The sequence below is a fragment of the Leptosomus discolor genome, chromosome 7 (assembly GCF_034619465.1).
Source record: "Leptosomus discolor isolate bLepDis1 chromosome 7, bLepDis1.hap2, whole genome shotgun sequence".
In the NCBI taxonomy this organism is placed as follows: Eukaryota; Metazoa; Chordata; class Aves; order Leptosomiformes; family Leptosomidae; genus Leptosomus; species Leptosomus discolor.
In genome coordinates this window covers 12453016-12468730 of record NC_141397.1, presented here as the reverse complement: position 1 = coordinate 12468730, position 15715 = coordinate 12453016, and the positions used below count along the sequence as shown (strand labels likewise).

Below are 15715 nucleotides of genomic sequence, written 5' to 3'. Positions count from 1 at the left end.
TGAGTGACAACAAAATCATCAGCAGGTGTCAGAATGGCTTCAACAAGGGGAAGCCACGTTTGGGCAACTTCATAGAATTCTACAATAAAAAGACGGGGCTGGTAGACAAGGGGAGAGCAGTTGATATTGTCTACCTGGACTTCAGTAAGGCCTTTTGGACACCGTCACCAATAAGATGCTCACAGACAAGGTGCTGATGTGTGTGCGGGCTGGATGAGCAGACAGCAGGGTGGACTGAAAACTGACGGAACAGCCATGCACAGAGGGTGGTGATCAGCAGTGCAATGTCTAGTCGGGGGCCAGTGACAGGCGGCGCACCCCAGGGGTCAATATTGGGTCCAGTCCTGTTCAAAATCTTCATTCATGATCTGGATGACAGGGCAGAGCACGCCCTCAGCAGGTTTGCAGATGACATAAAAGTGGGAGGAGTGGCTGGTATGCCAGAGGGTTGTGCTGCCATCCCGAGGGACCTCAACAGGCTGGAGAAATGGGCTGACAGGAACTTCACACGGTTCAGCAAGGGACATTGTAACATCCTGCATCTGAAAAGGAACAATCCCAGGCACCAGTACTTGCTGGGGGCCATCCACCTGGAAAGCAGCCTTGCAGAAAAGGACCTAGGGGTCCTGGTGGACCATGAGCCAGCCAAGTGTCCTTGCTTTGTCGCAAAAACGGAATATGGTATCCTGGGTTGCCTTAGACAAAGTATTGCCAGCAAGTCTAGGGAGGTGGATGTCCACTCAGCACTGGTGAGGGGAGTATTGTGTCCGGTTCTGGTGTCCTCAGACATGGACATACTGCAGAAAGTCCAACAAAGGACTACTAAGTTGAGGAAGGGACTGGGGCATCTCACATGAGGAAAAGTTGAGAGAGCTGGGACTGTTCAGCCAGGAGAAGGGAAAGCTTGTGGGGAATCTCATCAATGTCTGTAATACCTGAAGGGAGGTGTGAGAGTCGGTCTGGAAAACAGCATTGTCTCAACTGGGATGCATCCATGGGTGCTGAGGGAGCTGGCGGGAGTCATTGCTGAACCACTCTCCATCATCTTTGCTAAGTTGTGGGGAACAGGAGGACCTGGGTAACTACAGGCTAGTCAGCCTCGCCTCCATCCCTGGAAAAGTGATGGAACAACTTATCCTCGATGGTGTCTCTAGGCATATCAAAGGTAAGATGGTCATTAGGAGTGGTCAACATGGCTTCCGCAAGGGGAAGTCATGTTTGACCAACCTGAGAGCCTTTTATGAAGACATAAGCAGGGGGACAGATGAGGGTGGTGCGGTGGATGTGGTTTATCTTGCTTTCAATAAAGCATTTGACACCGTCTCCCACAGCATCCTCACAGCTGAACTGAGGAAGTGTGGTCTGGATGATCAGGTAGTGAGGTGGATTGTGAATTGGTTGAAGGAAAGAAGTCAGAGAGTTGTGGTCAATGGGACAGAGTCTCGTTGGAGGCCTGTATCTAGTGGAGTCCCTCAGGGGTCAGTACTGGGACCAGTACTATTTAATTTATTCATCAGTGACCTGGACGAGGGAACAGAGCGCACTGTCAGCAAGTTTGCTGATGACAGGAAACTGGGAGGAGTGGCTGACACACCAGAAGGATGTGCTGCCATTCAGAGAGACCTGGACAGGCTGGAGAGCTGGGCGCGGAGAAACGTAAAGAAATACAAGGGCAAGTGTTGTACCACTTGGGGTTGGGGACTGACCTGTTAGAGAGTAGCGTAGGGGAAAGGGACCTGGGGGTCCCGGTGGACAGCAGGGTGATCATGAGCCAGCAATGTGCCCTCGTGGCCAAGGCGGCCAATGGCATCCTAGGGTGTCTTAGAAGGGGTGTGGTCAGTAGCTCGAGAGAGGTTCTCCTCCCCCTCTACTCTGCCTTGGTGAGACTGCATCTGGAATAGTGTGTCCAGTTCTGGGCCTCTCGGTTCAAGGGCGGGGAACTGCTTGAAAGAGTCCAGCGCAAAGCCACAAAGATGATTCAGGGGGTGGAACATCTCCCTTATGATGAAAGGCTGAGGCAGCTGGGTCTCTTTAGCTCGGAGAAGAGGAGCCTGAGGGGTGACCTCATCAATGTTTATAAATATGTCAAGGGCGGTGTCAGGAGGATGGAGCCAGGCTCTTCTCGGTGATGTCCGGTGACAGGACAAGGGGCAATGGCTGCAAGCTGGAGCATAGGAGGTTCCACCTTAAAAAAAGGACAAACTTTTTCACTGTGAGGGTGACAGAGCCCTGGAACAGGCTGCCCAGAGAGGTTGTGGAGTCTCCTCTGGAGACATGCAAAACCCACCTGGACGCGTTCCTGTGTGATCTATTCTAGGCAGTCCTGCTCTGGGAGGGGGGTTGGACTAGATGATCTTTCGAGGTCCCTTCCAACCCCTAACCTTCTGTGATTCTGTGAACCTTGTCATCAGGGATATGGACAATAAGGTACCCCAAAAGTTAGGCTAACATCTTGGCATGAGTCTGCAGCGGCCTGCCTGAGACACAGTTGCTGATCCCGAGAACGGAATGCGGTACGAACACCCCAGGAGGGAGAGCTGCATGGCACGAAGAGTGCTGTGCCGTTCTCTGGTAGCAGAGAGGAGCCTGAGCTGACCAGGTGGACCACATAACTGCTGTCAAGAAAGACTGATCAGCATTGATGGAGCCAAGAAGAAGCCGAGATACAGAGGAGGAGCAAGGTGTGTTACCTGGCATAAAAGATGGCTCCTCAGCAACCGAACTTTGGAAGCTTTCCCCACCAAGGATCATGATGATCATTAGGACCGGCGGGATGCTGCCTGGATCCGGGACCATAGACGCCTTGGACCCGTGGCGGTAGCTATCAATCTCTTTGCTCTTTTCACTTTCCTTTCACACTCTTTACCTAATGCACGCCAGTTTACGGGCGACCAATAAGTTTCACTTTTTGATTGAAGCAAACCCCTTTGGCGTGGTCGCCTTAATTTTGCACTTTGAGATCATAGCAAACGAACCATCATGAGTCCACTGAGTGGACCGTGACAGGAAGGACCAAAGCTTTTTCCAGTGGTGCACAGCAATAGGACAAGAGACAACGGGCATAAACTGCACCACAGGATGTTCCCTCTGAACATCAGGAAACACATTTTTACCGTGAGGGTGACAGAGCAGTGGCACAGGGTGCCCAGGAAGGTTGTGGAGTCTCCATGCTTGGAGACATTCAAAAGCCAGCTGGACATAGTCCTGGACAACTGGCTCTACTTGGCCCCGCTTGAGGAGAGGACTTGGACCAGAGCACTTCAGCTGTTCTGGGATCCTGTGCAGGGGCGGGGAGCAGCAGCCACCAGCACAGCGAGATGGGGCCCTTGATTTCTGCCACACTGCAGGAAGTTCAGGCCGCCTTTTCGTTGGAGGAAAGCGCATCGTGCTAGAGCTCCAGCGCGGCAGGCGGGGCAATTAGTGGGCATCTGCCATGAGCTCCCGTGGGCTCTGCCTGCCCCAGCTGGGCTCTGACCCCACCCCGCCTCGTCCTGGCACCCTGGCCATGCGCCGAGGGACACCAGGAGCGGGCGAGGCCCAGCTGCTCCAGCCGCTGCTGCAGCTTTCGGCCAGGCGGGCACAGCCCGCGCCCCTCACCCGGGGGACCCAGTTGCGTGGGTGCAGCCCCCTCGCCCCGGGGCCCCCGGCAGCCCTCTCAAGCCCCGCGCCGCGCCCCAGGCCGCCCTCGCTCCCGCCCGCCAGGGCCCGGCAGGGACCCACCCGACCCCGCACGGCGGCGTCACACCAACGACCCCATGTGACGCCAAAGAGCCTGCTCGCCCCAAGCGTTGCGCAGGCACGGGGCTGCCCGCCGTCTGCTGGCCAGCCCAGCAGACACTCCGTGCTGCTGCCGCCGCCGGGGGAGCGGCAGCACCTCCCGGGCTGGCAGCGTCGGTGCCTCCCTGCCCTCGCCTCAGGGGCTCCAGGCCGCGGCCACTGCTCAGGCCGAGCTCGTCTCCCTTGGGCCTCTCCTCGCCCTTGCCCTCACCCTGGCCCTCGCCCTCATCCTTGGCCTTGTCCGGTGCCCAGAAGAGCCCGCTGGGTGCCTCCTGCTGCGGGTCGCTCCCAGCGTGGCCGTGCCCGCGCCACACCGTGCACTGCACCACGCGCCGCAGCATGCAGAGGGTCATGGGGCTCTTCGGCAAGAAGCAGCAGCAGTCGCCCTCCGGTACCACTTCTGGCCAGCCCTGCGCTGCTGCCGCCACTGCCGCCAGCGCCTACGAGCTCCAGGAGGAGGACCTGGGCAGGCTGCGCCATACGGCTGCCCGCAGCGACCTGGCCTGGCTCAGCTGCTGGCACTGCTGGCTGAAGAGAGTCGGCATTGACCGGCAAGACCAGGGGAAGAGGTGAGGGGCTGTAGGCCGCTGATGGACACCTTGGTTGCTTCTGGCAGCTGTTGCTGCGGGAGGTTCAGGCATCGCCAGTTCTCTTCTGCCCTATGGGTGACCAGTGCAGGACTGCAGCAGCAGCAGCAGGAGGCAGGAGGAGCAGACCCTGGGCAGGGTCCCAGGGCTGGGAGGCAACACAGCTTTGGTTCTTTTGTCGTCTCTGTTGAGCTCGTACGTTTAATTTTTAGGACACCTCTGCATCTCACTGGTGCCAACAGGCATGCGGATGTCGTCAGCTTTCTAGTACAAGGGGATGGCCAGCTGAACCTTGATGACAATTTTGAGAGATCGCCACCGATGAAGGTATGTGGAATACGTTACGCTCTTCTAAGTGGGGCTTACCGACTGTGCATTAAATGAGAGGTGCCTGCTGGTAGCCGGCAACATTTCTTATCTTTGAATTCACTCTGAAGGCTGATCTAGTTATGGAAGCTAAGTAAAAGCCCACCTCATATTCACATGTTCTTATCGAATTCTTTGTGCTCATGTAACAACATTTCTTTAGGACTGGGTCACACAGCTGCAGCAGAAGCTTGTCAATGCTCTTAAAAAGCAATTGAGGTCACAAGCTTCACTGGACGTTGCTGTGTGCTACCAGAGTGACCTGGAGAAGGACACACTGTGCTTGCAAAAGGAATTGGACAGCGTTGAAGCTGAGGTATGGAAAGCCTGTCACTTTCTGTCATAATCCTGTGGGTGGCACTTTCTTCCTGAACGTCATGAAAAAGGACAACATAGTGTTCTGGGAGCCAGGAGGAGAGAGATCTAAGGAAGTTAACAACGATCCTCTGTCATCATTCTTGAAGCCAGTCAAACCTTCGGCTTGTTTGTAGGTGGGGTGTTTGCAGTGTATGCCCAAAGCAGCATCTCACCCTCTATTTTCCCCCTTTGGCCCTGCTGTTGTTTGGCATCCTTAAGCAGCCATCTTGCAAGTGCACTGTAAGCTCTTTTCTGAGGCAGGGACCGCCTTTTGTAGTGTTCTTACAAAAACTGAAGTCAGGGGCCTCGGCGTTCTGAAATAGCAATCAACTTAAATCCCCTTATGAGGGAGCTGTGAAGCCACTTTAGGACAAAGATGAACTTTTTAATTCCTGTTTTTCATGGAGGAACAAACAAGTGGGTAGCAAGAGTTTCACGAGTCACCAGAAGGCTAGGAGGGGCAGTGTCACTGCTTAGAACTGTCCTGGAGGAAATCAGCAGAGGGATGGGAGAGGCCAGTATAAAAGGTGATGAAGTAACACAGGTGGGGTTCGTTTGCTAGTAGAAGTGGGGTTGGAGTATCTTTGAAATGATTAGTTCTTTGAGTAGAGGGTATGTGCAGATATTTGCGGTGCTTGAATGCTTCAGCAGCAGTTGACTCCTCTATAGAAAAGCTCACCTGGCTGATGTGGATTCTTACTGTGATTTTACAGCTGCAGGAGTTGGAAGAGCAGCGTCTTCAGTCTGAGCATTATGTTCGGGACTTGGAGACTGCCTTGGCTAATAAGGAAAGAGAAGAAAGAGCTTCTTCCCTGAAACTGCAGGACCTCCTGTCGGTGTCTTCTGCGAATAATACTACTATTAAACAGCTGGAAGAACATGTGCAACGGTAAGAGAGTAACACAGTGAAGCAAAGTCTCTATGTCACTTTCTGGGATTGTGTGGAAACAACAGGATAGCCTTGTTGCATCGCAGCAGGTTGATACACGGTTTTGAAAGATGCTTTTGGTTTAGAATGATAGAATCATGAGGTTGGAATAGACCTCTGAGGTCATCAAGTCCAACCGTTGACCTAATACCACCATACCTCCTAAATTTAGATCGTGTTATTTCACGCTGTTCTTTCAGAATTGATGCTCTGGTGGTAATAAGAGCTGTATTTCTTTTTAAGCCTTGACATTGAAAACGCCAGACTGGAAGCTACAGTCCAGCAACAAAGCAGTAGGATCGAAGCCCTTCAGAGAGACCTGCAAGCCTCTGCCTCAGTAAGCTGCTCATAAACTTGCCTTTTTGTGAGCTCCTGAGCCTAGTTGCCTGTACCTATGGGGAAATGTTAAGACGAGGTGTTCCTGGAGAGCCTAGGGGAGCTCAGTTCCTTCGTTCTGCTGAATAGAGGCTGCTCGGAAAGCAGCCTGGTCCATTCCCCAGCTTTCTGGTGTTGAGAGTTTTCCCATGCTACTTTAGCAAGTCCTACTTAATGCTCTAGAAGGTGAGGATTTGACACTGATACACTGGTGTAACTATTGTCTGCTTTAGACCGGTTGTGACATCAGGTGCTGCTTCAGACACTTGTTGCAATGTGTATCATTAAAGATATTCATCCGAGTTAACTCATGGAAATTGCACAGGGGTTATTGATGCCAAGCACTGTGTGGTGGAGCCCTGGCTGGCATCATCAGACTTGGAACAAAAGTGATAGTCCCCAGAGCTGCTGCTGTGCAGGATTGCTTTTCCTTTGGCCACTTGGTGTGTGTGTGCTTTTATGAACCAGTGAAGAGAAGCACCTGTGATAGCACTTGCAGAACTCAGTGCGAGCCTTGGAATTTCACACTGCCCCTACCCAGTGGTTAATTTTAGCTCAGATAAGGTGCTTTCATCTGTGGCCTGTATGAAGCAAAGTATTTTTGTATTGAAACCGGTGAACTAGGGTTCTTGTACCACTGTAGTTTTTTAATTAGTGCTAAAGAGATTGTGAAAATAACTACATGTGAAAGTTGAACTTTTTGATGTGCTGATCTTGACAAGAGAAGAGGGAAGGCAGTCATGATGCTGGTCCTTTTCCTGTGGTTAAAAGGGCATGGTTTTCAAATGTACTGCGGATGGGAAAAGCTACTCCTGCCTGTTTTCATTGAAGATTCTTTGTATCCCCTGTGGTGTTCTCTCTCCCTGAAGTAAACAGCAGAGGTGGTGATTGCTAACAATTTCACAGTGGTATCAAACTGAGGCCGTTTTGATCATTGGTGCTGGGTGTAAATACTATAGGAATAGAGGTGACGAGGTGTATGTAATATTTATTTTTGGTAATGAGGTGTAAACTTCAGTCTGGAAAGTCAGAGAGTGTCTTCTTGCTTCTTTTTATGCTTCTGTAGGTTCATAACCGCCTGGAAGACTTGATAACTGGCTTAGGGACAAGACGGGCAGCTGCAGAGGACCACCACCAGCAGCAGGTATACAAATGGCTTCTGTGAATGACTGTCCTAGACTTTGAATTTTTCGTGTGCAGGTAATTGATGAAAAGCTCAGGTGGACTGTGTAGGCACAGTTCAGCTGACACATACCCTTCTGATTTTAGGGCAAGGCCCCCTTCAAGGAAAAAGGCTGTAAATTTCCTCCTTCCCCCGCTGCTGTGTTTTTTATCTGTGGTGTGGTGTGAAAGATACTTGTGTTCATCAGCGCGATGTGTCAGAAGAATTCTCTCCCCCATCCCACTGCGGGGAGTGAGCAACTGGCTCTGTGGTGCTCCGCTGCCTACTAGGGTTAACCCACGGCAGATGGTGGAGAGGATGGATGTTGAGGGCAGCAGGGAGATCTGTGATTGAAAGCTGAGAGAGGAGACTGGACTTGGGAGATCCATGTTACCTTTGCAGTTTTGTCACAGTTTGTCCTTGACACCATGTTGGCTTCCATTGTAAGACCCAGAATTTCATCTACTCTGTAAGGGCGACAACTTTCTGTAGATCAGTAGACGTCCTTTTTTTTTTCTTCTTCTTTTTTTTACAGAATGCCACTAAAAGCGGCGAGTCATCTTGCATTCTTTATACTTGAACTGAATCAGCAAGTTCTGTTCCACTCAAGTGCATCTATTAGGCAAACCTTTGTCCCTTTGGATAGAAACATAAATAGCATTGCCAATTTGAAAACATTTTCTTGCTCTCAGGAGATGTAGAGCTGGTACAGAAGCAGTGAGGGGAGGGGAGTTTCTGCGGTGGGTGCTAGAGGAGTGATTTTTATTATGCAGTACATATCATTAGGAACACCGGAGCACCTTTGGAAGAAAGTTGCAGGGTGATTTTGTGTGTGCGTGTGCATGTCGTCTTAGCCCCCAAAGCTGTAACCTCACCTTGGCACTGTAGAGTGTTCTTTCTTTCCAGCAGCTTCAATTGCTCTTCTTGGTTGTGTTTCCCAAGGTGTGTTTTACACTCCGCTTTAACCTTAACCCTAGATCTTGCATGGGTGAGGAGAGCTTAGGCCTGTTTCCATTTCAGTTACTGCTGTCACTTGCAGCGTTGTCTTTCTGGTCACCTCAATTTTTTCTTTTGCCACTGTTGCTTTCACAGATGCAAAAGCAGAATGTGCTGGCTCTGACACCAAAGGACTCGCACAGCACGTGGGAAGAGCAGTTGAAGTCAAGATCTTACCTGCAAGAGTGTGTTGCTCAGCTTGACAAGGAAATGGCTGAACTCTTGGAACGGGTGAGCCCACAACATTCTCCAGACACCGAACCAATACCCAGGAGAACCGTGTCCACCTTTTTGTGGGGTTCTTGCGTCCTTGGCTTTTTCTGTTACCCCTGCCGTTCAGGCGCTGAGTACCTTGTCCTTTGGGGGTCATCCAGGAAGCGAGTAAAAGCTAGCTGGGTCTCTTTGTGTAAGTTCTGGAGTGGTTCTGTTGGGCGGGGCTCCCAGTGTGGTTTGCTATCAGTTGAGCACATGGAGCAATGCTGCAATTCACCAGTTCTTTCCTTGCTGCCAGCTCTGCTCTGGTTTGGCCGAGAAAACACCCAGAGGAGTAACAACATGTGAATAAGTACGTACCCACAAAGAAGAGATGGAGGTAATGGCAGAGGGGAGTAAACCATTAAAGAATTCCAAAAGATCAAATTCCCCCACAAGCCCCTGCCTGCTGGTCGTTGAAGATCCCACGAAAGCTTTAGATGGACTTGGGCTTTCCCATGCTGTGTGTACCTACGTAACCTCTGCTATGAGCTGAGGAACTGCTGAAAGTGTTGTCCAGCCTCTTTTCCACCTTTTTGCCTTGAAGCATTAGAAGAGGGTGGCCTTTGCTTTAGTGGGGGCATCTGTTGTTAGGTACTGGCCTGTTTGATGGGAAATCTGCAATGATTAAACGTTCCCAGGAATTCTGTCCCTTGCTGTTCTGTGGAACTTGGCAAACAGACAGAGATGTGCTGCAGCTGCTCTGTGGAGAACACCAGATGCACATACTGCACGTAGAAACTGTTCCTATGGGGGGTGTCATGTGTCTTTTCTATTTTGAAAGTGTGAGAGTGAAAGAAAGAAAGTGAAGAAGCTGGAAGAGTTGAAATGCACAGTGGAACTGCATCTGGACCAAGAAATGAAAAGAAACATCGAACTGCAGAACGACTGTAAGAGGTAGGGCTGTTTAGCATGGTGCACAGGTATCCCTAAGTAGAAGTCAAGCTTGCCTGAACTTTGGTGTAAAAATAGGTGTACGTAACTGTTTGTGAGTGAATTCAAGCCCCCTGTTAGCTCTTGCAAGATGCTTCTGTACACGTGCCTGTAGTTTCCAAGAGCTGCCAAAAGAACTGCAAATGCAAATTGCCCTCCGGTTTTCCTGGAAGGGAAGTCTGCCTCTTATTCCTCTTTTGAGGTGAAAGTTGCACCCCCCGAGGGATTTGTGGCACGGGAGTGCTGGTTTTTCTCAGTAAATCCTGGTCTATCAAGCACATTAAAGACAAAGCCAGCCATGTCTGTGCTCTTTCCATGAGAGTCTGTGAAAAAGGCCCGTTGTTCCTTTGCCTCATGGTTTTCTTGACTAATTTACTGTGCAGGATGAAGAGGCTTCTGAACAGAGCTATGAAGAAACTAAGAGTGTATGAGGAGAGAGAGTCCCAGCTTAATTTGCAGGGAGAAGTGAAGAACGGGTATTCTGAAACGGTCAATGAAGTTGATAGATTGAGAACAAAGGTGAGCACTGGTTTGTTTGGGGTTTTTTGGTGGTGGTGTTTCTTCTTTTGAAACCTGTGTTATTCTTTCCCTATACTGCTTTTCATGTAGATTTTATTTTTTTTCATGGCTGTATTTTGGAATTCATTGACTTTTCTTGATGCTCCTTCTACTGTTACGGTAGTAGATGACTGTACCTAATAGCGACGTAGTTACCATCATGGGTAAAGATGAAAACGTTTTGAGCAAAGCCGTATCTGCAAGGGCACATCAAGGGTAAGCTGTTCTGTAGAGGAAGGGCGAGCCAAGCATCACAGCAAGGCTGGCAGGGTCCGTGACCTGGCGGGCCAGGGAGCAGTCCCACATGCCCTCACCAAGAAGAGCAGAACAGGTCTGGTGACAGTCAGCGGGGTCCGCCAAGAGTGCGGATCGCCAGGCCCGTCCATGGGGCCGGGCAGGCCTGCAGTCCTACCATGACATCACACCCATGGGGGAGGGCTGGGGCTGAGAGCACTGAGGCCCGCCACAGGCCTGGCTGCAGCTGGAGGCTGTGGCAGCATCTTCGATGTCTGACAGATGAGTTCCTTCTCTGGAAGAGAGGGAAGTAACGCCACCGTAACTTGAACAACTGTAGGAAGTTGGCTCTGCCCAAGAGCCCCCCTTGAGCCCTGTCTTAGGCACAAGTTCACCAGGAGGCAGTTCAGGTTTTGCTTTTCCAAACAGTGTTGTTGCTTCCCAGGGCACGATGAGTTGAGGTGATGCAGAAAAAAAATCTGCAATTTATTGCTCACAGCCCGTCTTTCCCTTGTCATTGGGACCCAGCAGCAGACTTCCCAGAAGTGCTTTTGAGGGGGCTCTGGCTGTTTTAGCAGCATGTAACCTTTTATCTGCTTCTCCGCTCGTTACTCGGATTTGTTGCTAAAGCAGCCACGTTTCAGAGCTACGTTTGTTTTTAGAAGGTATTGCAGAATGGGTCGACTGCCTTTGCGGCGGCTCATTTTCAGTCCAAAAGTTGGTAGCGTTTTTGTGTTTCTGTTGGAACAGTTATTTCGAATCTCAGGGAAGTGCATTACATTTAGGCAGTTTCAAAGAAGTGTAAAGTTTCTACTTTCTGTTAGAGACTCTTTTCAAGTCTTTACTACGCTAGTTCCTCCACTATTTTTTTTTCTTTTAATAAAAGACAGGACATCATGTTTTATGTTCAGTAAGTATAGAAAAACTATGTTTCTGGAGTGGGGAAGAGGAAGATGGAGCTGAGGTTGACCATTGGGATCTATTGGTTTTAATTCTGAGTCAGCAGACAACAAATACAGTCTCCATGGCCAACCCCTTTACGGATTTTCACAGAATTTACTAATATTAAATCCCTCTGAGTTCCTTTTTCTTTTTTTTTGCTGTCTACAGGTTGGTGAACTTTCCCAGCAACTGGAGACAGAGTGTAAAAAGCGCAAGCAGGTAGAAGCACAAAATCAGGATTTGCGAGAACAGTTGTCCACCATGCATGGGAAACAGGAAAAACTGGAGAAGAGCAAATGCCAGCTGAAAGACGAGGTGGCTAACCTCAAACATCATCTGGAGACTAACATGGTGGATCGCAGCTAGATAGAACAATATAAAAGAGAGATGGAAGAACGAGCTGGCCAAGAAATAAGACAAAAACTACAAGAAGTCAATCTATTTTTGCAGGTAGGTGGGTTTCTCACTGGTGTTTGTAGTCTCCATTACACACTTGGTTATTTTTTTAGTATTTTATTTTTCATTGCTGATGATGGTGAGGAGGCACAGTTGCCTCGCTAAGTAAAGGCAGGTCCTTGAAATTAGGTACGTGCAGTTGACTGGCTGGAGGAGTTCTCTTTTACTTTGCGGTGACTGGAAGTGCATTATCTGCTGCAGGTGCAGGCAGCCTCCCAGGACAGATTAGAACAAATCAGAGCCAGTCATCACGAATCGCTGGGAAACCAGCTGAAAGAGAGAATTAGAGACCTCAAATGTGAACTGGACAGGATAAAAAATATGCAACAAGACAGTGTTTTTAAAAGAGAATCGGCACAGGCAGAAGTGGAAAAGTACAAAGAGCTGTACCTGGAGGAAGTAAAAACGAGGAGCTGCCTAGCAAATAAACTGGAAAGGTAAGTCCATGCTTTTTCTTTTTTGCAGCTGTAATAATATATTACTTTTTACTCATGCATTTTCCTCCTAAACTCCCTTTTCTACATCTGGTCAGCATGACGTATGTCAGCATAAAATGGCATAGTTGTGAGGAAAGTACCTCAAGACCCTTCTGCCTCATTTGTTTCTCTTTACTGCTCCAGCAGTAATACCACTGATCATGGCATTAACAGGGTGTTGTTTAAGTTGATGGTGTTTTAACAGACAGCCTTTTTGCCCATCTCTAATAATCTCCTCCTCTTATTCTGTCTGTGGCAGAAACGATAAATTTCACGTTCTGTTCTGCTGGAATAAGGATAGGTCCTTCAGAGAACAGTCTTTGATTCTGTGACATATCAAACCAAATCTCTTTTGGCTTCCATTTTAGCAGTGTGTCTGAGGTTTGAGCTTTCTGTGGGAAAGGGAGGGTGGCCCAGAGTTCTTACGCAGGTGACACAGCCTTCAGAAGAAGCTATGTAAACACATTGCATCCACAACAGCCCTAATGCTGAGAAGTCCTAAGTGTGGGTAACTCTTGCTGCTCCTTGCAGGTACTGTGACTTCTTAGAAACAGGCTCTCCAAAAAACCTCAGGTCAAGCGATGTTCTTCTTTTGGATGCTCATCATCCCTTCCACTTTCAGAAGTTGAATAATAGTCAAAGACCTGGAGATTCATGTTGTGACAGTGTTACTACTGAAGATAATTCTTTCTCTGCTTCTGAATGTTTCAGAGCTAATGAGAGACTAGCAGAAGTGCACGCTCAGCTCCTTCAGGAGCACCACAGAAGCAAATCCGTAATCGCAAGCAGCGTTGTCAGTGGAGGTGCGGCTGCAAGTCCAGTTCTGTATTCAGCTGAACTGGGACATCTTGGCAACAATTTGGCACTGAACAGAAGTCTCAATCTAGGAGGAAGCTTCCTAAGCTCTACCGGGAATGCATTGTCATCAAGAAACAGCGTTGAAGCCTACGTGGCTAAGGTAAGCATTTGGAAATACTCTAGAGTATCCATAAGCAGGGTTATGCTTTTTAGCCTGAAGTTCAAATCCATGCATAGTTCCAAACCATACAGTCTAATATGCCAAAACAGTACACGACTGCATGTGGTAGGGGTGAAGACTTTTGGTCCTCAGGGTTGTACAAATTTCCAGGAGTGCTCAAAGACCAAAAAATGCTGACATCTAAATAATGAACTGTGTAACTACACTCTTTTACAAGAGAAAATGTGATCAAGCATCCTGTGGCATAGGAAGTTCCCAGCTAATCTCTTCATTAAAATTTAATGTATCGTATCTAGGACTTCTTTAAAATGCTTGACTTTATGATGAGTGCAAAATCCCATCAGACATTTTGGTTCGAGACACCTTTTCCTTCTTCACTGATCCTCCCTCTAGCAGCTTCTTTGCTGGAACTTGTTTTACTACATTAATACCAACAAAGGGATGCTTCAAAAAGGGGACGATATGAACAGGATCACGTAACTTCTCACTTTAGACTTCAGTGCAGGACATATACTATGCGTAGGAGGCATTTGTTTTTGTCGTTCCTGCTATGTGTTATTACATGAAAAGGTAAAGTTAACTAGTCCTCAGGAAGTCTTCACAGCTGTCTAATTTTGCAGCAATGCTGCAACCTCTGCAATACATCTGGTCAAAGTATGCACTGTAATTAGCCGTCAGTGTGGTGGCACATCCCTCACAGAATGGTGAACGTTATAACATCGTATCATGAGATTTGGAAACGATGGTGAGGATAGACAGAGACTTCTCTCTACTCTTAGAGCATTTGCCTTAACTACCTGGTGCAGAGCTCTCTGAAGGGAGAAGGAATTTTCTTTAGCTTCACGAGCCCATGGGAATAGCTGGAGGAGTGCACTGCTTGACTGAGCAAGCTCACAGATGACCCATCGCTTGGGGGCCTGGAAAGCACACGTCTGTCAACTTTCTCACACCGTGTAAGACTCGCTCCACTACGTGACCCTTCCCCTCCTCAGGATTGTCTCTACCTCATGCCCCAATGCCACAGAGGCCAGACACAAGCTGTGTAACCAGGTGCCCACCCTTGTCATCCAGCGTGGAGCAGCGGTTAGCATGGAGTGTCAGCCTTGTGCGCTGTCACCCAAGTCAAATGCAAAAAGCCCACAGTGATCATCCATCTTATTTCCGACGGAAATTTCTCATTCTTCTCCTGCTCAAACCATTAGCAACCTGGGCAGCAGTGGCAGCTGGTAAGGCCAATACCTTACAATTAGAGTGAACAAAACCCAGTGCTTGCACCTTGCCAGGGCCTGGCTTGCTGCCTCGTAATGAGAGCCCTCCTTTGTGTTGACCTAGTGGTGGTCCCACTAAAAACTAGTGCCTTGATGAACTACTGCTACGTCATGATGCAGACGCCCCTTCAAATGGAACTCCCAACATCTCCTTTCGAGACTTTTGTGGCAGGTGGCATGTTTTCCAAAGCAGTGTTCGCCTACAGAGTGTCCGCCTACAGAGCCTTTGTCTCGCATTGGCTGAGAGCCAGTTCAGGTCAAACAGGCTCAGACTTCAGAGTGAGGGAGGTGCTATGTCAAAAGGAAGGAGAAGGTTGACAAAGCATCCATTTTTGATCGGGGTTCTCCACTGAAAAAAGGGGATAACAAAATCTCTACCAAGGCATGGACTGCACCTCGTCCCACGCCCGCTCCGGGCGGCCAGCGGGCCGCAGGGCGACGCTGCCCTCTGCCGGCCCGGCCGCCTGGCGCGACAGGGCGCGGCCGCGCTGCCGGGTGACGGCCACTGTGGGTCAGCAGCAACCGGGCCCGCGCGGGCGACGCGGCGGCCCTCGGGCTCATTCTGCCGGCGGCTGCCCGAGAGCGGACATGGCGGCGCGGCAGCTGGCGGCGGTGGCGCTGCTGGCGGCGCTGGCGGCGGCGGCGGTGGCGGTGGCGCGGCGGGCGCTGGGCCCCGGCCGGGCCCCGCCCGCCTCCTCCTCCCCGGCCCGCTCCTCGGCCCGCTCCTCCTCCCCGGCCCGCTCCTCCTGCCGCCGCTCCCCCGCCCCCCCGCAGCCCTGCCCCGCCGCGCAGCGCCCGCCTCTCCCGGCCGTGGGGCGGCGCTGGGCGGCGGCGGCCGTGGGCCGGTTCCTCTTCGGGGGCCGCCGCCGCACCGACCCTCCCGGCGGCGGCCGCGGCGGCGGCGGCGACGGGCTCTCTGCGCCGCGGCACCCAGGTACCGGCGAGGGCGGCGGCGGCGCCGAGGGCGGGGGCGCGAGGCCGCCGGGCTGCCTGGGCAGCCTCTAGCCCGGCGGGCGGCCGGAGGTGGGGGCTGCCCCAGGGGCCGGGCCTGCCGCCGGGGCTTCGCGCA

General features: G+C 50.7%; 1 protein-coding gene across 1 annotated transcript in view; it reads left to right on the top strand.

Annotated features, from left to right (window-relative positions):
- LOC147415081 (uncharacterized) overlaps positions 1-14524 on the top strand; it is a 117204-nt gene extending 102680 nt beyond the window's left edge. The window contains 8 exon segments of the mRNA XM_086468523.1: positions 8645-8779; positions 9585-9697; positions 10117-10252; positions 11636-11917; positions 12125-12360; positions 13111-13357; positions 13872-13897; positions 14371-14524. Coding sequence (XP_086324649.1) covers positions 8645-8779; positions 9585-9697; positions 10117-10252; positions 11636-11917; positions 12125-12360; positions 13111-13357; positions 13872-13897; positions 14371-14524 — 1329 coding nt within the window.
- Positions 14525-15715: the final 1191 nt, after the last annotated feature.